The following is a 23,416-nucleotide window of genomic DNA, read 5'->3' as shown; positions in this document are numbered from 1 at the left end:
ATCAGTAGAATAAATTTCAAGTTGAAGTGATTATTCTTAGTTTTAAATTATTTTAATCGCCTAATAAATATTTCACAAATACAGAGCTCATGTACACATAATTGGATCCTATATTCAAACACTGGCTAATCTTCGGCTCGCGAGCTGCACGTGACTTTTTCTATATACAGTCAAACCTGTTATTGTGCAGTCTTCTTCTGTGCGATTTTTATTTGTGCGATTTGTTTTGTGCGATTTTTTTTGTGCGGTATATGAAAATTTCAATCAAATTGGAACATAATTGACTCCTGTAAAATTTTTAAAAACTCTATTGGTTGTTTTCTATGACATCAGCAAGTTTTTTTCATTTTTTATTCAGAAAAATTTTTTTCTCATACGTTTATTTCGGTTCCCTCTTATTTTAATAGCATAAAAACCATAAATATTATGTTATATTTGAACAGATGCGGTAAGTTAGCTTCCCTCCAGCTTTAGACTGCAGGTGTGAAATTTCACGCCTTGTTAAATGAAATAACACTTCCTGCAGCTATATTTATCAAATAAAATCATTATTTAACGATTATTTTTAACTTTTTAATGTTAGATTCGTATTTAAGTGGAAATAATTAATTAATATAAAAATTAAAATTCTTAGAGGATTTTTTCCCCATTAGGTGTTGCAGAAAAAGGCCCGAGGAGTTAAAAAAGCAATTCCTAGTTATTTCGTACGGTTTCGAGTTATTTTCTACGTGAGACTTTTTTTATGCGGTCCCTATTCACCGCATAAAAAAATATTTTTTAACTGTGTTGCGAAAACTATTTTTTATAGCCACTCGTGAAGTTTCGCGCGATTTTTTTAATGCATTTTCTTATATGCGGTCCCTATCCACCGCATAAAAACAGGTTTGACTGTAGTTACTTGTGCTCCGGTGAGTTTATACAATTTTTGAATAGTTTTGTTACGCAATACTTACCATATGTAATATTTTTGTAGATTTGCTGCAAGTATGCTATAAATACGGCTAGAATGCGCCTCTTACCGTAAACAAAAAACTGAAAGCTAAAGTTATGTTGGTAAGAACCAGTTTTAGACAGTTGTTGTCTCAACTACAAATCCTGAAACAACAAGTAATGAAAGAGAAACATCGAAACATATTTAAATAAAAAAACAAGCTTAATTATAACTTAATTTCTTATTGCGTACATATAGGTAAGCAATACTTTCTTAACCTTACATAGTAGTCATATTTGCTTTAGATCAGTGGTAACTATGATTGAATTTTCTAATGGTAGCTATATTGTTAGTTAGTTACCAGTGAACGGTTGTCTCTCTATGATATTTTAACCATATAGAGCATAACAATATTCTAATAGCGGATGCAGGATAGTGTATTTCTGATAAGAGATACGTGTCTTCAGGAATACGCTCTGCTGTAACCCAATAATAAGTAGATGTACTTCGTTAATAATAAATACATCACTAATTATACTTCATAGAATATTTTTATTTATGAATTTGTCCTTGACAAATTCGTGAATAAAATATGAATTCTATTATAACTATTGAAATAAAATGACGTTTCACCAGCTAATTTCTGTACATTAGACATATATAAGACAAGCTGCGAATAAGATGATATTCTGGTGTTAATATAGGCCTAATATAAATACTGTTATTAACTTCTATTATGTTTATATATTTATAATATCAAAAGAAGAATTTCAACGATTTCAGTCATAATAAGGTCAGTTTTATTACAATAATATCGATATTTTCTTCTTCCTTAAGTTATGAAGAAATTGTTTCTTCCACTCTATTTTAAAGTATAAAGAAAGTTAGAAAATTAATTAATGCTTAAAATATTTTATCATATTTTAAAGCTATATCTTAATTCAGAAACGAGTGAAATGAGTTTGTAAATGTTATAGAAATTTCGCAATTAATGCAGCAATCATTACATTTCAAGTAGAATTTAATATTTATTTTCTTCTATCCAAAAATTAAAAAATTCTTTAAATATTACAAAAAACTACAGAATATTAAAAGTATTATGGTATTATCGTTAATCTTGTGAATACGTTTAAATGGTAAATACTCAATAATTTTAGATATAGACTTTATAATAAGAGAATGATTAGTTGTAAAGTGCATTCTGTTAATTTAAAAAAATTTCTTTATTTTATAATTATCAATTCTTGATTAATAAAATTGTTCTCTAAATGTTGTAAAAGTAAAGTTTTGAAACAATTAATAATTAAAATAATAATAAACACATTCAAAATTATTACAATGGAAAATGCAAACGGAGTTGTGCTGTAAATCCCTTAAAAAATATATTTTGTTTTATCTTAATATTATTATCGACCATCCAGCTTTTTGTCTGTCCCTCCTTAATTTCAGGAATGCGGTTAGATAGATGAAAGACGACACCAGATATGAAAATCATAGAGGAAGAAGGCCCTGTATAACTATATCCGACCAATGCAAACCGAAAGTCACGTTATTTCAATTCAAAATTTTTTCCTGAAAGGAGTTAGATAGATGACTGGCAGAATTCTGTTGATAATAAAAAGTATGATATATAGGGGCAAGTGTTACTGATTCGAAGTTGAGAGCATAAATTAAATAAATTTAAAATATGATTAAAAATTGTTCAAGCATTGTGATGATGTCACAATAAAATAATTGTTCGTTTACCTTAAAATAAATTATATGCAATAGACTGAGTCAATACAGCGATAAAAGGAACTTTTCGAAATTTTGCATCTAAGCTAAATTTTTCTAAAAATTTAAGTCATTATACGTAGCAATATTTTCGTTATTATTGTACAATATTTTTGAAATTTACTTCTACACTCAAATCATATTAATATGTATTTTAACGCTAGTTTCTATTATTCAACCTGATACAGCTATTTTAATATTTATCCTTTTACTACTTTTATTTGTAATTTTGTGTAAAGGTTTTTTGTGTAAAAAGCTGGAAAATGATGCATTCGACATTTATACATTTTTATTGTCATCAGTTTTTTGCATAAGGAATAAATTCGATTATTTTATTTGAGATAAGCCGGGGGCTATAGGGGGTACCCTATTAACCACTTAATCGGCACAGGTTGTTAAAACCCGACCTTAGAGTTGTTTGGATGGCTGGAGGAGGCAAAAAGTGAGTGGGGATGTCGTGAGTAAGTCGATAGGTATTCTTTTTGGTGGTGAATAAGACAGATGGACAAATTGAACAATTAACAAAAGAAAGTTTATTATACAACTAAACCTACGATACATATAACTAAACCCAAGATTAGATGCGGTTAAATGAGGTAATACACTGTACATATGCACTCCTACGGAGTGGATTGACAAAAGTGTATCAGCTTGCATGCTGACCTAATGACCTAACTCTGTCGCTACTAACGCTGAGAGAAGGTTTACAAGAATTTATAGCTACCTCGATATTCGTTGTTCAAATTAGATGACGTCCGTTCGATCGGACAGGAATTGGCGATTGTATGGCGGGTCTTCTTTCCGTTGAATTGCATAGGCCGGGACAGCCCATTCGTGGAGCTGAACTTGGCACCTAGTCGTCGGTTATTCCGAGCACTAATTAATTTATTCGTCTTTCTTCTGACATCGTATGGGACGACCGCCCGGAACTTCGGTGTCTCCACCTTTTATGCCTGGCGCCTGGGAAAATAATCATGTGATCGACTATTGATATGTGGAAGTCTACATTTTACTCACCCGTACTCACACATTCACGCACTTGTTTTATTCTTTTTCCTTTTTTTATAAACTGTTGTATATTATAGATAATAACAGATCATTTCGTTTTCTGATTGGTAGTGACAAAAGAAAACGATTATATTACTTCTTTATAATCTGAAACCGTGCTTTTAACTTAGTTGTTTTTAACACAATGAAGTGTTATAAATTAAGACACTTGGCGGTTTTTTCATCTTTTATTTAGTTGACACGTGCAAAATTATATACGTTTCGGGCTTCCAAGCCCCTCCTCAGCCAACTAAAATATTAAAAGGGTATACACAATTCAAAAAAGCAACGGGATCAGTTAAATTTCTTAATTCTTTAAAAACCAAAGTAAAATCCAAGTAAAATAAACTGCTTTTTAAATCCGATTTCGAGTGAGTTATTTAGACAAAAAAGGAACGAAAAGATGCTATACTTTAATCAACTTCTTTATTTTATCTCCCAAATGTATTTCGCAACGCCTCATCAGTGGGTAGTTGAGTCTTGGTAACTTCCGTTCCTTTTATGCTGGATGATGTTTTCCCAGCATGCATCTATCTGCATACCGTCATTCAGATTAATTAAATTTGCATATTCTTTTATACAAAAATGTTCTATTATTCTAGGTTTTAAACAATCTTCTTCTTTATAAAGTATTTTCACATTATTTCTATCTATTTTACAAAAATTATTTTTATAATGTAGGTACCACGGTGATTCTTCTCTTTTTAATCTTATTGCTGCCTCATGCTCTTTTAAACGTATTTCCAGCTTCCTTCCGGTTTATTCAACGTAAGACTTCGTTTGTGGACAAGTACAAGACAATTTATAAATTACACCTGCAACATCAAGTTTGTTTAACATATTTGTATCATCTTTGTTTATGACATTAACTATATTCGACAATTTGTTCTTTTGTTTTGCCACGATACATATAGAATACTGTTTAACAATTAATTTGTATCTTTCATAAAGTTTGTGTACATACGGAAATTCAACATATATAATATTATCAATATGATTCTTTACATTATATCTGTAATTTACAAATTGATTGTACCACTTACATAATAAATTCTTTGGATAATCATTCAATAAATATTTTTTAAAAAGTTGTTTTATTTCTTTATCCGTGTCTTCCTGTAAGGATGTCCTATTTACTATTTTTCTGAGATCCATAATAAAGACATTTTTCTTGGTTTCTACAGGACAATATGATTTATAATTAACAGTCTTTTTTGTATTACATAATTTTTCATACTTACGGAACAGCAATCGGTTTTCCTTTCTCATTATAGTAATATCCAAATAATTTAATTCCTGGTTTTGTTCTTCCTCACTGGTGAACTTTTAAAATTTACACAGACTTTTATCGTCAAAAAAATGGAATCCCTATGGGATCGGTCGTCGTACCAAAATTGGCTGATATCTGCATGATACCGATTGATGAAAATATATCACAGGCTCCAGGTATAGAGTATCCAGGTATATTACGGTACTAGTTATTACGCACTATGTTATTATTACGGTTACAGATATATTACTAGTTATTATTACGGTTACAGGTATATTACGCACTATGTATCCAGGTATATATCCAGGTATACTACGCACGTTATGTTGATGATATATTAATTATATATGACTCACAAATAATTTCATCCCAAGATATTGAAAGCCATGCAAACAGTTTGAGTAATAACTTAAAGTTCACCAGTGAGGAAGAACAAAACCAGGAATTAAATTATTTGGATATTACTATAATGAGAAAGGAAAACCGATTGCTGTTCCGTAAGTATGAAAAATTATGTAATACAAAAAAGACTGTTAATTATAAATCATATTGTCCTGTAGAAACCAAGAAAAATGTCTTTATTATGGATCTCAGAAAAATAGTAAATAGGACATCCTTACAGGAAGACACGGATAAAGAAATAAAACAACTTTTTAAAAAATATTTATTGAATGATTATCCAAAGAATTTATTATGTAAGTGATACAATCAATTTGTAAATTACAGATATAATGTAAAGAATCATATTGATAATATTATATATGTTGAATTTCCGTATGTACACAAACTTTATGAAAGATACAAATTAATTGTTAAACAGTATTCTATATGTATCGTGGCAAAACAAAAGAACAAATTGTCGAATATAGTTAATGTCATAAACAAAGATGATACAAATATGTTAAACAAACTTGATGTTGCAGGTGTAATTTATAAATTGTCTTGTACTTGTCCACAAACGAAGTCTTACGTTGAATAAACCGGAAGGAAGCTGGAAATACGTTTAAAAGAGCATGAGGCAGCAATAAGATTAAAAAGAGAAGAATCACCGTGGTACCTACATTATAAAAATAATTTTTGTAAAATAGATAGAAATAATGTGAAAATACTTTATAAAGAAGAAGATTGTTTAAAACCTAGAATAATAGAACATTTTTGTATAAAAGAATATGCAAATTTAATTAATCTGAATGACGGTATGCAGATAGATGCATGCTGGGAAAACATCATCCAGCATAAAAGGAACGGAAGTTACCAAGACTCAACTACCCACTGATGAGGCGTTGCGAAATACATTTGGGAGATAAAATAAAGAAGTTGATTAAAGTATAGCATCTTTTCGTTCCTTTTTTGTCTAAATAACTCACTCGAAATCGGATTTAAAAAGCAGTTTATTTTACTTGGATTTTACTTTGGTTTTTAAAGAATTAAGGTATACACAATACTTATATAATATACAACCCTTTTTTAAAAAGTAACAAAATTTTCGATTTAAAACATGCCTATATGTGAAGCAAGCTTTTCACATTACAATTACAATTATTCCTCTTTAGCTTCCTCAATACATTGCCATGACCCTGTACTCCAGAAACACTGTAAATGCACTTGACGACAGTTATTCATTAAAACTCTTACCGTTGGTATAAATTCAATGTAATTATCTGGAGAGTTAACATTTGAACGAATCACAATATAATATAATTATCACCATAAGATATTTTGCTGTAATTTTTTGTTAATATATTTATGCTATAACAAACATGTCAAAAAAATTAACGTAAAATTAGTACCGAAATATGTAAAGCTACAATCCATACTGATTGCGAAACAACTTAAGAAGACAAACATAGAACAGAAAGACGAAAGTAAAAACGTAGTTTATAAAATTCCGTGTTCAGGTGATAATACTAATTTTTATATAGGAGAAACCAAACGTAAAGTCAAAGTACGATTGAAAGAACATTTAGCTGATTTGAAATATCAGAGACTAAATTCTGTATTTCATGAACATAGCCTTTTAAATAATCGTAACATAGATAAAACTAATATAGATATTCTACATAGAAAAAAATATACATACGAAAGAAAATTTAAAGAAAGTGTAGAAATTATCAAAACCCATAATTGTATAAATAAAAATCCTAGCATTTCGATAAGCGAAAGCTGACTAAAAATTTTATATTAATTCTTTAAGATCACTAAACATGTCTATCTACTCGAAAAATCCTTGTTATTAATATCATAATTTATGTAATAATTTACAATAATAGTTATATACAAAAACTGTAAAATTATCATAGGTGTTGTATTGATATGCAAATTTGTATTACACTAGATAAACGATAAATGAATAATAAATTATAAGATGCAAGGAGGTAACAATTTTACAAAACTAATTTATGTATAATATGAAGGATGAAAAGTAAATAATTGTTAATTAGATTCTGCTCCAATAATTATACTTCCAGTCCATAGTGGACAATAGTATTTAGTATAACACTTCGTTAGACATGTTTGTTATGGCATAAATATATTAACAAAAAATTACAGCAAAATATCTTATGGTGATAATTATATTATATTGTGATTCGTTTAATTGTTAACTCTCTACATAATTACATTGAATTTATAGCAACGGTGAGAGTTTTTATGAATAACTGTCGTCGAGTGCATTTACAGCGTTTCTGGAGTACAGGATCATGGCAATGTATTGAGGAAGCTAAAGAGGAATGATTGTAATTGTAATGTGTAAAGCAGGCCTGGCCAACCTGTGGCCCGTCACGTTAAATTGTGTGGCTCGCTAAGTGATAATATATATCTATTGAAACTTTTGTTTCCCATTATGTGTATACCAAAACAATTAAATAAATGAAAATTTGCATGTATCCTCGTTATAATGCGCAAGTACGAGTACGAACTCTTGGTATAACAATAAAATCTTATTTATTTTGTATTTGTTTTACTTTTTTAAAAGCATGTTTGCCTAAATTGTGCTCCACCGTAATGTTATGCGTGATCAAAGTGGCCCGCGGGACAATTTGGGTTGGCCAGGCCTGGTGTAAAGCTTGGTTTACATATAGATATGTTTTAAATCGAAAATTTTGTTATGTTTTAAGAAAGACTTGTATATTATATATGTATTGTGTATACCCTTTTAATATTTTAGTTGGTTGAGGAGAGGCTTGGAAACCCGAAACTTGCATAATTTCGCACATCTCAACTAAATAAAAGATGAGAAAACTGCCAAGTGTCTTAATTTATAACACTTCATTGTGTTCGAAACAAAAAAGTTTATATTACTGTTATATTTTATGTAGGATCTTGTTTCATTTTTATATCATACAACTTTAATGAGGAACACCATGGCTGCAATGACAGAAAACAGAAATGGCTCGCCTGAAGTTGAGGTAAGAATTATATTTATTGTTTAATACCACTAGGTTGAAAACGTTACATACTTCAGCTAAACAAGCATACAAAATAGCCTCATTACTACCTAATGGCCCTCGCTGTTTCAGTTTTCCCATTGAAGATGCGTGTGATATTTGCATGCAAGTCCTGAGGCCATCAGAGATTAGTCTGATATTTTACACACACACACTGTCTATTGGTAGAATTAAATCTACGACTTGCCACTTTTGTATCAAGCGAATCTAATTTATAAGATACGCTCGATCTACTTTCGTGAACAGTTTTTTGTCGCTTTTTCACTAAAGAAAATTTGAAAGTGACTAACAATGAAAATATGAGTGTAACCTTTATGAAAAATTACAGTACAGTTTGATGGTCTAATAAATTACAATACTTAATAGCCGATCTTGTATTTGTGTAACGTATACACTTATTATTGCATACCAATCTTTATGAAACGTTAGTAGTATAGGATTGACAGATTCTGGAATAATTTTGTTTAACAGTTTATAACTTTTATTCTGGAGTTTGTCACCATTGTGAGGGAAAGACATCGAGCAGGGGCAAAAATGCGATGGATTCTAGCAGAATTCCAATTTCGGTCAACCGTTTCTAGGATAGTTTGTATTCCAGAATCTCTCACACACCCCAAAACCACACCTTTTTTGATGCCCCTTCGGATATACTTTTCTGCGTGATTTTAGTAAGTTTCTGGGATAAGGACTTAGAAAATTTATGCCTTGATTATTTATGTTTTTTTTTTTTTTTTGAAAACTAATATTTATTTAAATTTTATATGAGAGAACTAATACTTATATAACTTTTATATTTTAAAAAATTATTTTCTAATAGGTACCATCTGTCGACGAAATTATTATTTAGACACGTCAGGATAATGTATGTTTTGTTTAAATAAACAACAACAACGGTATTGTCTCTCTCTCTCTTTTATTTTAACCCTTTGGCCCTCAGGTAGCAGTCAGGTAGCTGTTTTACAACCTGGCAATAAAAGTCAGGTCAGGTCATTTTGGTCAATGTGCTTATATTATTTTAAAAATTCGTATAAAATCAAATTTTTATAATAGAAGTATGAAAAAATTATTGCTAATATGCAAGTATTAGTAGTTTTGTTTGGTATATTTTTCATTTGCTTGTATTTTTTACTTTTCAAAAAAAATTCGTTTTTCTTGTTTACATTAATGACTTGTAAAATCATGTCTGATCAAATCGCAGTAGAATCATTTAAACTCATATTTTCTGTTTGGCTATAAGCTATTTAAATGGAGAATTCTGTTTTATACATTTTCATTTATATTATGTTCGTATACTTATATATCTTTGCGAATTATAACACATTATATGAAACAATCCCCTAACCTGTAAAAGCTGATTACGTTAATTTATTATCATATTACGGATGACGTGAAATTTGTTGAATATTAAATTTTCATACTAGAGATATGACTATCAGTCTTTCTAAATATTATATTATTTAACTTTTAGCTTTTCTGTCTAAGGTGATATATTTAATTTGTTTTTTTTTTGTGTGTGTGTGTGGGAAAGATGATATATTGGCTTTTTATAGCAGTTTTTTGAATGTAATTAATTTAATTTAATTTTAAGTATAATTAATGTACCATCTAATAGTATACTATTTATTCCTTTTTATATACAAGTATTAGTATATTACAGTTATCGTAAATTATTTTATTTAAATTTTAATATGATTTCAATGGTTTCTTTCTTTGTCAAACTCAATGCTGCCAGTCTTCGTACGTTTTTACATTCACGTAAATTCTTTAATAATATTATAATGAATCTATTCATTATAATATATAATTACTTTATTTAATTAATCGAAAGATATTAATAATAAATAAATTACAGGTTTTTAGCTATATTATAATTTTTTAAAAATTTTATTCTGTATTAAATTCATTTATATATTTTTATTTTAATATGTTTTCATTGTAATGTATTATTAAATTTAAATTTTTATTTTATTACAGAAAGTTTTAAAGTTATAACGGTTTGGGAAATTTTTCTTTGTCCTTTTAAAAATGTGGGATTTAACTTAAACGTGTCCAGTCAAACTAATTGTGACGTATGGGAAGTTGTGGAAACATGACACCACTCCAAAGTCATGTGACTTTGGAGTGGTTTCGTGTTTCGTTTTCATTATTATATATAATAATTTCACTTACTTTTTATATTTTTTCATAAATGTTTCAAATGATTTTTCTTAATAGATAGATTAAAAGTATTTTCTATATAATAAACTGCATTTATAACATATAATTTATTACTGTGTTGATATTTCCGAAATAATAAAATACTTAAATTATTTAAACATGGAATTGGCTCCATAATTATGATAATTGTCTTTTATTCTTATTTTTCAAGAATGTAAGCAAATTTCTTATTAAAAATATATTTTATTTACGATTTTCCGAAATACATTTAAATAATTCAAAGTACTTGCGATAGATGGCGGGTCATAATTCTATGTACAACAATAGCTGCTTTACTAAATGAAACATGAGATTATTTCAAACGATAGATGGCGCTGGCAAGATTTTGAACTTTAAAACGAGAATTTTATATATAAGATTATTATTTTCGTGGAACACAGTTTTAAGTGAAATATATCATGTTCCATTAATTGAAATGCTTTTTTAATGTTTTATTATTTATTTTTTCAATATAATATATATATCTAAAAATACTGTATATCTATTCTGCAAAAAAAATTTCCTGCAGAAAAGTGTAAATCAGAATTGACATGTGTTATGTAATTATAATGTCATCAGATTTTTCTATTATACCTTCAAATGCTTCTTCAACATCAGAATCAAATTTGCACTAAGTTAAAAATTCCCAATTTTGGATGACTTCATATTTAGTAAATTATCCTGTGGGTAATGTCAAATTAAATAATACATTATATTTTACCATAATTGTGTATGTATTGTTCAATTCAATAATATAAAATTAATCAATCATAATTATTTAAATAAGTGTTATAAAAAATTATGAATTTGTGCTCAACATTAAAAAATTATAAGTTGTATTAAAAAATTTAAATTATATAAACAAAACAATTTTAATTAATGAATATTTAACATGTTTATTATTTACAAAGCTCTTTATAATCAGTATTAATGTTACTTTTTAAATGCCATTAACTTTCTAACTGGATTCTTCTCTTTTAATCTACATTTATAATTTTGCAATAATTATTCATTAATATGTTGGACATTATTTTCGACACAACATTTCATCAATGAATTCTTTCTATCTTCTTACAACTGCAAAATTATTTTAAAAACAAAATTCATTATTTTCAAACTAATTTATCATTACTAAGTACACTAAAGCTTTCTTTTCACTTTTTAGTGTTAAACATTTGCATTTATACTCATTCAGAATTGTCTGAAATATGTGAAAGGTATTAATGCATATTATAACAACAAATTCTTGTCGCAATTTAAGACCTCCTTACGCCAAATCATTATCTGAGCATTTATACTTCAGTGGAGAATAACATGCTAGTAATAATTTACAGCAATTTACATTGTTCACAAGAAGTTTTCTTAATAAATGAATATATAACATATCCTGCAGTGTAAATCAGAACTGACATGTTCTATTCTGTAATAATAATGTCATCAGATTATTTTATTATGCTTTCAAATGCTTCTTCAACATCAGAATCAAATTTATCCAACTCTGCACTATTAGCACAAGATTCAAGAAATGCTCTAATTTGAAAATTTCCCATTTTGAAAATTCCCAATTTTGGATGACTTCATATTTAGCAGGCTTATTAATTTCAGTTTTATTTCTGATTCAATAATTTCAGAAACAGAAATATGATAGTTACTTCCTGACATCCGTCTATACTGTCTAAAGTGAGCTTCCAGCATATCGGTTTTAAATTTACCCAACACAGTTTGCTCCAAGATTATTTCATATAAACTCTAAGTTCATACATTGCTTTAATTGTATGTTCTAATGCTTTTTGAGTTTCTACTGTAATTAACAGTAGAAACTCAAAAAGCATTATAGCATTTTCATGTTGAGTTTTGGACATTGGAACAACCTGATGATTGTAATTATTCCATACTTAGAGCCATTTAAACATGTCTTTTAAAATTATAACTTTAAAATATCAGATATCTGTTATTGGTTGAGAAAGTTTGTTTTTTAAACTTTTTCCTTTTCATTGTTGTTTAACATTGACTATTTTTCACCATTTGGAGTTTATATCAAGAAAGAAAGCAATTTCTGTACAGTTTTGTATATCTCCAGTATATCTCAGGCATAATGTCGATTTTATCCGTATTAGCGTTTATACTTTTTTAAAAACTTTTATTCCTACCTTCAAATTTAAGCTTTTTGCCAATTTATAGTAATTAAAAAATATAAAAACGTTTTATAACGAAATCTCAACAGATGGTGCCACAAGCAATATATTAAGTGGTATTGTAATTAAGATTAGGACAGGTATTTTCTAAATAAGATTTCATAATAGCCGGTAAAGTTATGTAATTCGTTGCTGAACGTTTTTGATAGGAAACGGCAAAAGAATTTCAAGACTTTACAGATCTTATCGGTACTTTTGGAAGATGGCAAAAGATTGTATTCGGGATAATGGCATGGGCTACCACTGTTTCTGCATTAAACAATTTAAATTGGCCCTTCTTGGCATACAGGGTAGATTATTGGTGTGCGAGAACACCAAAATATATGAACGTGTCCGTGGAAGAGTGGAAAAATATCAGCGCACCCCTGGAGATCAGAAACGGGAAAACAACACATAGTCGATGTGAAGTATACGATATTGACGATGCGAAATATGGAAAGAACTTTTCAAAGTTTCCTTGTCGCTCGTGGGAATACGATCATTCACAATACAAAAGTAGTGTCATTGAAAAGGTAAGTATTAAAAGGCTTTACTTAAACATATATTCGAAAATTGATTTTATTCGAAAATTTCAGTGGAATTTAGTTTGTGAAAGTTCTTGGTTGAGTTCTCTCGCTGGCTCTTCTTACTTCGTGGGATTCCTCGTGTCTGCTATTGTATCTGGCCAGATATCCGATAGGTCCGAAAACTTGTCTTTAATTTCATTAAAATGTTTTAGTTTTAAAATACGTATTAATTATATTAATATTTACGTAGATATGGCAGAAGACCAGTGATAATATCGGGACTCGTGCTTCATATAACTTTCGGGATTCTTTGTTCATTTTCTCCGTATTACTGGATGTTTACTATATTTCGTTTCTTCTTATCTGCAGGAATCGTAGCCTGTAATCTGACGTTCTATGTATATGGTAAGTCGTAAATTGAATTCATACACTAAATAAAATGACAAAGTACAGTACTTTGGCAATGCTCACATATAGACTTCAACATAGACTAAATTTCCTAAAAGTTTACGTCGAAAACATAAAAATAACAATCGTAGTGACGTACTTAGTGTGTTTTAATTCGTTATAATTACGAATATTCTAAATCGCCAGTTCCGTATTATTGTGTTGTATACATAAATTTACTTTTAACAATTTTGAGTTGTATCAATTACGAAAAGTTAGATATAAAACGATATAAATACACATGGATGCATTAAAGATTTGTTGAATTGTTTCTATCAGAATACTTAAAATGAAAATTCTCTGGCTTTAATACGAGGAAATCTCATATTTTCGAACAAGTATGAAAATTTAACTTTATGCGGGTCTTGCTTAAAATATTGTTTTAAGTTCATGTCATTCAACTAAAGTGTGTGTATTTAACCTCTTAACAGTGGAACAGTCGGACTCGGCTCTACCAGTTAGTTGTGGAGATAAACCGTGGGAATTTTTTTAAGAATTTTCCCACGCGTTTTTCTCGTTTCCGTTTAGGAAAAAAAATTTTTAAACAGTTACGTCTTGTAAAGAAAAAATCGTTCTTTATTGTCACATAATTTTTTTATATATGAATTTTTTTCGCGGTAATTTTTTGCTAAAAATTTTTTTTTCAAATTTATATTAAATTCTTTTTTGATTTTCTATCCGATACGATTTTTTCAAAAGTTTTTAATTTATTTTCAATTTTATAAAATTTTTTAAAGTTTTAGGCATTTAAGTAATGACGATTTTTTCCAACCTGCGAATCAAATTCAAGAAAATGTAATTGACAGTTAACGAATTTCATCCACAACAATAGAAGACGTAAAGGTTGTTATGACTACAACTGGCGGCCTTTCCCCCCAGACTGAAATGTGGGTGAAGGTCGTCTCGTGTTCTACTTTCTGTAGAAGTGACGTAATCATTGTAAATAAAAGAAAATTTCAGTATATCGTTTATTTAAAATTTTAAAATTCCTTGTTCAAATTTACACCGAAATATTAAAGCGAATTAAAATATTAGCATTTTGTAAATAAACTTACTTGACATATAATAAATTTAAATAAATTAATCTTTAAGAAACAACAAAACAATAAAAAAATGTAGAAATATTTTTATATTCATCTTCACATTTAGAACATATGTTATCGTCATTGAGCGATATTTAATTTTAAAAACAATTTTCACAATTGGCATGCATCAGAAAAAAAAGTGCATAACTTCCCTAAAATACACTTCACTGAGAGGGTCCGCTTCACTCTGAAAAAGCCGACAGTTTTATGTCAGAAATCCAATGTGTGACATACTTTCTCTAACGTAGTAAAACAAAGTAAGTTGCAGTACAACAATACACATAAACACAAATAAATTAGTAGCTCAATAATACATACTTTCATTTATATCCATATGTTATATCCAAAAGTCAGTTCTCCCAAATTGTCGAAAAATAAATTATTTTCAACTTTTCTTTTTGTAAAGTAGCATATTCTGAAAAACAAGTTCTATATTCAGCGTAAAATTTCCACCTTTTATCCGTTAAAAACAACGCAAAATGTATGGATCCACGTAATAAAAAATTATCGCAGTGAACTTCGAAAAAACGAGAAACACAGAATTATTAAACCGCACTTTACGAAATCTGGCGCGAACTGTCGTATACAATAAACAAAACGAAAATGCTCTTGTCCAATGTCATCAGGTGACAAAAAGTTTCTAAATAAACGCTAAAAGTTTTAAAGAATTCTTTCACAAAAACCGATGAATTTAATTAATACACAATAACTAAATCTGTTTAATAAAGGTTAATAATTTTCCATTATAATTATGCAAATTAGATATAAAAAAGATCATCGCGCAAATTCTCCCGCGAACCATGGATGACTCTTACGTCATCTGGATTGAAGTTTCCTGCAAAATACTGAAAATTTTTATATAATTATTTTACTAATCCAGTCAAATTTAAATAATATAAAATGTCTAGATCTGTTTAATAAAGATTAGTAATGTACTATCATTAATATGCAAATTAGATATGACAAAGATCACTGTGGGAAAATTCCCGCCAAGATAAAAATAGCTTTCGGTCACGTGATCACCAAGAAATACGCCTTAAATTTAATGTTTGTGTACAAATTAATACATTTTAACTAATGTCATCGTTTAAAATTTAATGTTTCTGTAAAAATTAGTAAATTGTAACAAATTTCATCAAAGACAACAGAATAATTTTCAGCTTATAAAAACTCTACAATAAATGATTATTTCTTCGAAAGACGTCGATATGCACGAATAAATAATAAATATACAATAATGCTTTTATCCATTTTAAGTGGATATTGTAAACATTAAGCTATTTAATTTGTTTGGCTTTTATAATTTAGTTTCCGAATATTTTACTGTGAAATTCCATTTAGTAAACAGAAACAAAGACAAGCTATTAGTTATAAACAGGACAATAGAATAATTTTTACGTAAATTGAGTGAAAATACAGAAAAAAACGAATTATATCAAAGATGGGGACAAACAAGCTTACATCCCCAGAACAGAGCTTATAATTTGTTGTCAATTTCAGCCTGTTCCTACTTTGACTGTTTTCTGTTGGTAAAAACTTATTTTTTTAAAATAAAAGTACTTTGTTGTTAGTGAAGAAAGATAAAAGTATCGAAATATAATATTCAGAATTAAAAATATTGATGTATGTCCATATTAGAAATGTATATTTTTTTCCGATATTAGAAATAATATCACGAGAAAAACATTATATAAATGAAATACGGCCATAAACAATTTCTTTCTGTCAAATAAATTACGGATTAAACAGGCTTATCTAGAAAAATTCAATCGCGAATAACTGACTATAAATATACAGAGGATACAGTATGCTTGTTATGTGATAGAATCTGCGTTTACAAATTAACAGAATTTTCCATTTCTTTTTTTTACACATTATTATGCTATAATCTAGGAAACTATGTTTAATAATAAGACATACTACAGAAAGGGTAAGAAAGGAACGTCAGTCATTGTAACTAATGTATTATTGAAAGTTTCATTCATATAGATAATTAATTTTATCAAGATACATTTCTCCAAAAGAAAATTATCGATATTTATCGTAAATATAAGTAAATTTTATTATAATTTAGATAAAAACTCATTTTTTCCCCACGCATGGCTTCTTTCCCCTCCCTCTTACTCCTATACTTGGAACATTCCATTTCATAATTTGATGTAATAATAACGTTTAAAATGATTCTAAATAAAATATTGACACTTAAAGTAGGTTAATATAGGCCTATATTGTCACGAGTCTCAGGTGTATTCATAAAAATGTAATAATCTATACAATAATACTTTCTCACATGCTCCATGTGTTAAAGTTTGCAGCTGTAATTGAAGGTAATATATAAAGAAACAAAATGTTTATATTATCAATAGTTATAAAAGATATCTTATTTTCACGTAGAAAAACAAAATAAGACAGAAGAAACAGACAATCACACGATATCTCTATCCAGGACATTCTATAATTGATTTCAAATTTCTAATGTCGACATACATGAATATTTTTGTGTGTGTGAATATTATATTTCGATACTTTTATGTTTCTTCACTAAGAACATCTTAAAACATTAACTTTTTACCAACAAAAAACAGTCGAAGTAGAAACAGGCTGAAAATAACAACGAATTATAAGCTCTGTACTGGGGATGTAAGCTTGTTTCTCCCATCTTTGATATAATTCGATTTTTTTCTGTATTTACACTCAACTTACGTATAAATTCTTGTATTGTGCTGTTTATACTTAATAACCTAACTTTGTTTCTGTTTACTAAATTGAATTTCACAGTAAAATACTCGGAAACTCTAAATTATAAAAGCCACACAGATTAAATGGCTTAATTTTTACAATATCAATTTAAAATGGATAAAAGCATTATTAAATAATTATTATTTATTCGTGTATATCGACTTCTTTCGAAGAAATACTCATTTATTGTACGGTTTATGTAAGCTGAAAAATTAAATTTTAAACATATTTCTTGGTGAACACGTGACCGAAAGCTATTTTTATCTTGGCGGGAGATTTCCTAGTGATCTATCTCATATCTAATTTGCATATTTGTAATAATATTTGTGATAATCTTTATTAAACAGATCTAGACATTTTATATTATTTAAATTTGACTGGATTAGTAAAAGAATTATATAAATATTTTCAGTATTTTGCAGGAAACTTCAATCCAGATGACGTAAGAGTCATCCATGGTTCGCGGGAGAATTTGCGCGATGATCTTTTTTATATCTAATTTGCATAATTATAATGGAAAATTATTAACCTTTATTAAACAGATTTAGTTATTGTGTATTAATTAAATTCATCGGTTTTTGTGAAAGAATTCTTTAAAACTTTTAGCGTTTATTTAGAAACTTTTTGTCACCTGATGACATTGGACAAGAGCATTTTCGTTTTGTTTATTGTATACGACAGTTCGCGCCAGATTTCGTAAAGTGCGGTTTAATAATTCTGTGTTTCTCGTTTTTTCGAAGTTCACTGCGATAATTTTTTATTACGTGGATTCATACATTTTGCGTTGATTGCAATGGATATTTTAAGGCATAAAGTTTACTGTGAATTAGTTCTAAATTCAGAAAGAAAAGTTGAAAATAATTTATTTTTCGACAATTTGGGAGAACTGATCTTTGTTTGGATGTAAATGAAGGCATGTAAATTTATTTGTGCATATAATTATCTAGTTCTAATTTCGAAACATTTATGGCATTTAGTGTTTATAAGCGTGTTATTTAGACATGTCTACCAATTTAGTGCTAAAACGTAGAACTACGTCAAAGAAGAATACAAACTTTAATTAGCAAGTAGTATCTTTATTAGAAAACTTATTTGTTGGTAGATTTTTTTACATTTAAAGTGTAATTAGATGAAACTAAATGGATGTGAACATAGAAAGTTGAATATGGCAAGAGTAATAGATGAAACTATTATTACATATTACTCGATCAGAAAAATTTATACTTGAAGAATTTTGTTTTGATAATTATTGCCTAGGGTTTATGTCGAAAATATTTTTCAGTTATATTTGTAATTACAGTTAATTCGAATAGTAATGGCGCTTAAATATTTATAGAATTAATTGAAGTTTTCGAATTTTGTTTTGAGGAAACTGAGGAAGGCAAGAGTATCTACAGTTGTATAATGAACTGAATTTAAGTAAATTAGGTGACTTTGTATGTTTCGATGTAGTTTTTTATAATATTACGATATACGAACTTTCGATTTTGTAAATTGTATTATACTAAAAAATAAAGTTTTTTGTTATTCTCTTACTTAATGATGTATTTATAATGTTTCTGAACTAAATAATACTTATTAAATTGAAATCCAAGCTTTACAAAGTACTATGAATATTAGTAGTTTATAGTAAAACGGTCTTCTCTATGTCTTACTACGGCTTACTCTAATGTTGACTTTACGAAAAGTAGGTCAGACAAGGACCGTTAGACTAATGACGTAGGCTGTTTACATTTTCGGTTGTATCGGTGCTCTCGCGATAGCGTCATCTACAGAAGTCACACCTACTTTTTTCTGACGCGAGCCAATTAGGAATATTAATTTTTTTAACCAATCGGATGACGGCGGGAAATTTAAATTCGATTTATGTCGATAGATGGCCGTCTAAAATTTCATATTTATTTTAATTTTCTCTCTTTTATTGTAATTTCTCGAGAACTAAAGGATATTACAAAACAAAGTTGGAGAACCCAACTACTCGTGAAAATTCTACGACTTCACGAAATGGTCCAGGTATTTTATAAGAATTTTTTAACGACTATAGTCGTCCTTCACCACTGCCACTCGATCGCCTTGGACGACTATTCTCGTCCTTCACTGTTAAGAGGTTAATGCAGATGCCATCAAGTGAATACGCACTTACTATGGACAAGTAAAAGGCAAATTTCCATGTGAACATTTATATTTAAGTTTAAATTTTAGATACAATATTTTTTGTAAATATGACGTAAAACATACTAAATTATGTTTGTGTACAGTTATTGAAGTGGTCGGACCAAGCTATAGAGAAAAGGCAATAGTAACTAAGAGTTTCTTTTATACCTTGGGGACGTTTCTACTTACTGGAATATCTTGGTTCTTCAAAGATTGGACTTACATTCAGTTATGTGGCATTTTGCCTTCCATTATAACACTGCTGCTCATCAGGTAACGTTCATTTAACACGTTGACTTGCTATCTACGAGATGTCTATAAAAATATGTTTTGGATTAGTTTTATACCGGAGTCTCCAAGATGGCTGCTAACTCACGGTCGACTACGTAATGCCGAAGACGTTATACGAAATATAATGGAAAAGAATAAAAGACACACCGACGATTTAACCGAAATTATTGAGGAACTTTATTGGAAAATTAGAACGGTAAACTGATTTTAATAATACATAACTTACCTTTCTACTGAAAGACGATAATTTGAAATGATAGAATAATGATTTCAAAATATTTGTAAAAATTCAGTGTTATACAATATGAAAATCGTTCCCGTTTATTTTCTGTATTTAATAAAATAGGAATGGAAATTGTGATTTGATATTTTTTAATAGGCCTAGTTGTGCATCGCTCCGAAAGCGGAAAACTAATTTATTTCAGATGTGTACTAATGAACTACTGTCATTCAGTTCGAGTCATCTTATATCTATTTTAATCTATTTTTTCAGATGTTTTTGTCAAATTAGTCGCCTTATAAACTTCCGTCCTATTGTAATTTTTATTTCGTTTCTCATTTCATGTCGATCCTCTTTATATTAAGTTTTGACTAACTAACTAATTAATTAATTAATTTTTATTGTTCTTTATGAAAAAAATAGTTACTTTTGTACGTTCCTTGTCAAAAGTAAAGGTTGCGATATATTTGTTCTAATCTTATTTAAGCGAGGATTTATCCGGGATTCAGCATTTCCTATTTACACAATATAATAATAATATGGATAAATAAGTAAATAAAATTAGATCATCCTTAATGCAAACGGCTTTCTCGTGTTAATAAATGGTCCTTATAAATACACTCCCGAAAAGTGAAATCGCAACATCACGAAAAAATTCGCGTGGCCAGAAGCAAATTGCAGAACCGGTAGAAGTGACAGTGATATGCAAATTATTAAGTTTTTCGGCATTTGGATTTACTACTCGTCGCACTGTCTACTGGCGTGTAATAAATATATAATCGATATATATGAAAATCTTCTTTACTAGATGCGGATTTTCCTATTGTATTATATCTTATTCTTACAGAATGAAAATAAGAGGAAAATGAACTTTTTGCACTTGATCAAGAATAAAGAGTTACGCAAGATTACTTTCATCTTGTACATCTTATGGTAAGCATTTTAAATAGGCTTTTCATTCATAAGAAATAATTCTGTGTATTTTTTAAATTTATACAAATAATAAATTGTATTATATCTCTGAAAATTGAATTGTAAATTAAAAGTTGTGCTGAAAGAACGGTTTCACTTTACGAAAATAGAGTAATACACCCCAACCGACTCCTTTCTTTTGACTTATCTTAATAAATTAAACACATTACTGAATCTATTCCACTACTTCCAGGTTAGTAATAATATTTGACACCTACGCATTAACACTGAATGCAGATATCACAGGAGGAAACATCTTCCTTTTTTACCTCGCATATTCCTCATTACAATTTTGTGTTTCTGGTGTGTTGAACATTATTTTACCTCGCTTTGGAAGAAGACGTATTTTGACGTTTGGATACCTTTCAGTGGGCATCATTTCGTTGCTGATAACAGCTGTTCCAGGCGGTAAACACAAAATCAATAATGCTAATTATTAGTTTAGTTTTACTATTAACAATATGAAATTATAAATCAAAAAGTATATTAGTTTGTTTTGAAACGACCTAGCATTTATGATCTCAACGCAATCCTGAACATTACGGTCTTTTTAAAACAGATCTTATATGGCTGAGGGTTGCCTTCTTAGTGTTGTGCAGGTTCTGCGTATCGATTGACGTAAGTACAATATATGGATATACTTTAGAATTGTACCCGACTGTAGTTCGTAACGTGGGTATCGGATCGTGTTCTACTGTTGCAAGAATCGGAGCGATCGCTGCACCTTTTATGAAGGATCTTGTAGGACTTGTCATTTTTAACATTGATTGACTTATTTATACTACTTTACAATATAATGTTATTGTATTTGTCACAGAGTGAAAAGGTGAACTGGAGCATTCCCTTTATTATAGTAGGTGTATTGACTCTTTCATCTGGTTTGTGCATTTTGCCTTTACCCGAGACCAAAAGTATTCGTTTGCATGATATTGTCAAGTAAGAAATTATTACGGAATTTTTAGAAAATAATTACATTTTATATTATTATTTTCACTTAATTGACTCATTGATTTATAGAAATATATTTGAAATAATTTATAAAAATATAAAAAAATATGTTGTTAAATTTTTGCAGTAATACAGCAGAAAATGAAGAGGAATAAAAAACAGAAAAGAGGAATGAAGCAAATTACTACTAAAAAATGAAGATATCACTTAATATTAAAAACATAATTATTGCACAAGAAAGACTTTATTTTACATGGAAAATTTATTTATTTATGGCGAGAAGAAATAAATTAGTGTTAATTAATGAATATATATTTTAGTGGCCAGTAGGATTGCCAAAAAGGCCTTTTTATAGAAACAAGAGAGAAATAACGTAGATTTGCTTTTAAAATATTTTCCAAATAGGAAAAAGATGTTATTCTATTTTATGTCACAGAAAGAATAGAAACTACAAAAATAAAATATCTGTAAACGATTTTTTGTTAGTAAAAAATAATATAAAGGAGTGAATAAATTCAAAAATTTTCAAAATTTTATTATTCAAAAAGACAATTCAAAAAACTTTTGTGAGGAAAATATTAAAATCTAGAAAACTCAACACTTATTTCTGTGTTTAAAAACTAGAGATCGGGGTTCCGAAGACATGGGTTCAAGTTATGGTGAGAAACTTCGAGAATTATTCGTAGGTGGAGTTTTCCTAATAAATCAGGCTTTGTCCCTCCTTCTCCACTTGAACTTCCTTATTTTAGATTTCATCAAACTAATAATGATGGGTATAAAGCAGGGCCGAATCCTGATCAAAATTTTTGGGCATGCTGAAAGTTATAATAAGAATAATAGGCCTATCTCTAGCACTAAACAATAGGCAGAAACGTTATTTGGTATAAATGAAAATGCATGAACTATTATAAAGGCCATTATTCTAAATATGAAATGTATTATAATAAAAAAATATTAAAAATTTATGATGATAATTTAATTTTTTGGGCCCTTGATACTGGGGCCCAGGGCTTAAGCCCTATTAGTCTCTATGTAGATCCGCTTCTGTACACAATATATGTATGCTGATTGGATACTGCAAGCTTTCGATACAATCTGGCCATGTTAAATGCTTCGAATGACGCACTTGTTTGCTGCGGCAATCCTCCACACGATCGAGATCCCGTAAGCATTGCACTGACTTTAGACGGCTAACT

The 23,416-nt window shown here is 28.8% G+C and overlaps 1 protein-coding gene across 1 annotated transcript; it reads left to right on the top strand.

The window, feature by feature from the left end:
• Window positions 1-1,653: 1,653 nt before the first annotated feature.
• On the top strand, window positions 1,654-22,385 carry LOC136981473 (organic cation transporter protein-like). Its single transcript, XM_067277787.1, has 12 exons — window positions 1,654-1,724; window positions 8,339-8,428; window positions 13,008-13,370; window positions 13,434-13,537; window positions 13,615-13,769; window positions 19,894-20,062; window positions 20,129-20,276; window positions 21,148-21,233; window positions 21,466-21,680; window positions 21,832-22,013; window positions 22,090-22,208; window positions 22,348-22,385. Exons 2-12 carry the CDS (start codon window positions 8,372-8,374, stop codon window positions 22,373-22,375), a joined length of 1,626 nt encoding a protein of 541 aa, XP_067133888.1. The 5' UTR covers window positions 1,654-1,724; window positions 8,339-8,371; the 3' UTR covers window positions 22,376-22,385.
• The last annotated feature ends 1,031 nt before the right edge of the window (window positions 22,386-23,416 follow it).

Source organism: Centruroides vittatus, unplaced genomic scaffold (genome assembly GCF_030686945.1).
Source record: "Centruroides vittatus isolate TY-2023 unplaced genomic scaffold, ASM3068694v2 contig_764, whole genome shotgun sequence".
In the NCBI taxonomy this organism is placed as follows: Eukaryota; Metazoa; Arthropoda; class Arachnida; order Scorpiones; family Buthidae; genus Centruroides; species Centruroides vittatus.
This window is presented reverse-complemented; position numbering and strand designations above follow the sequence as displayed.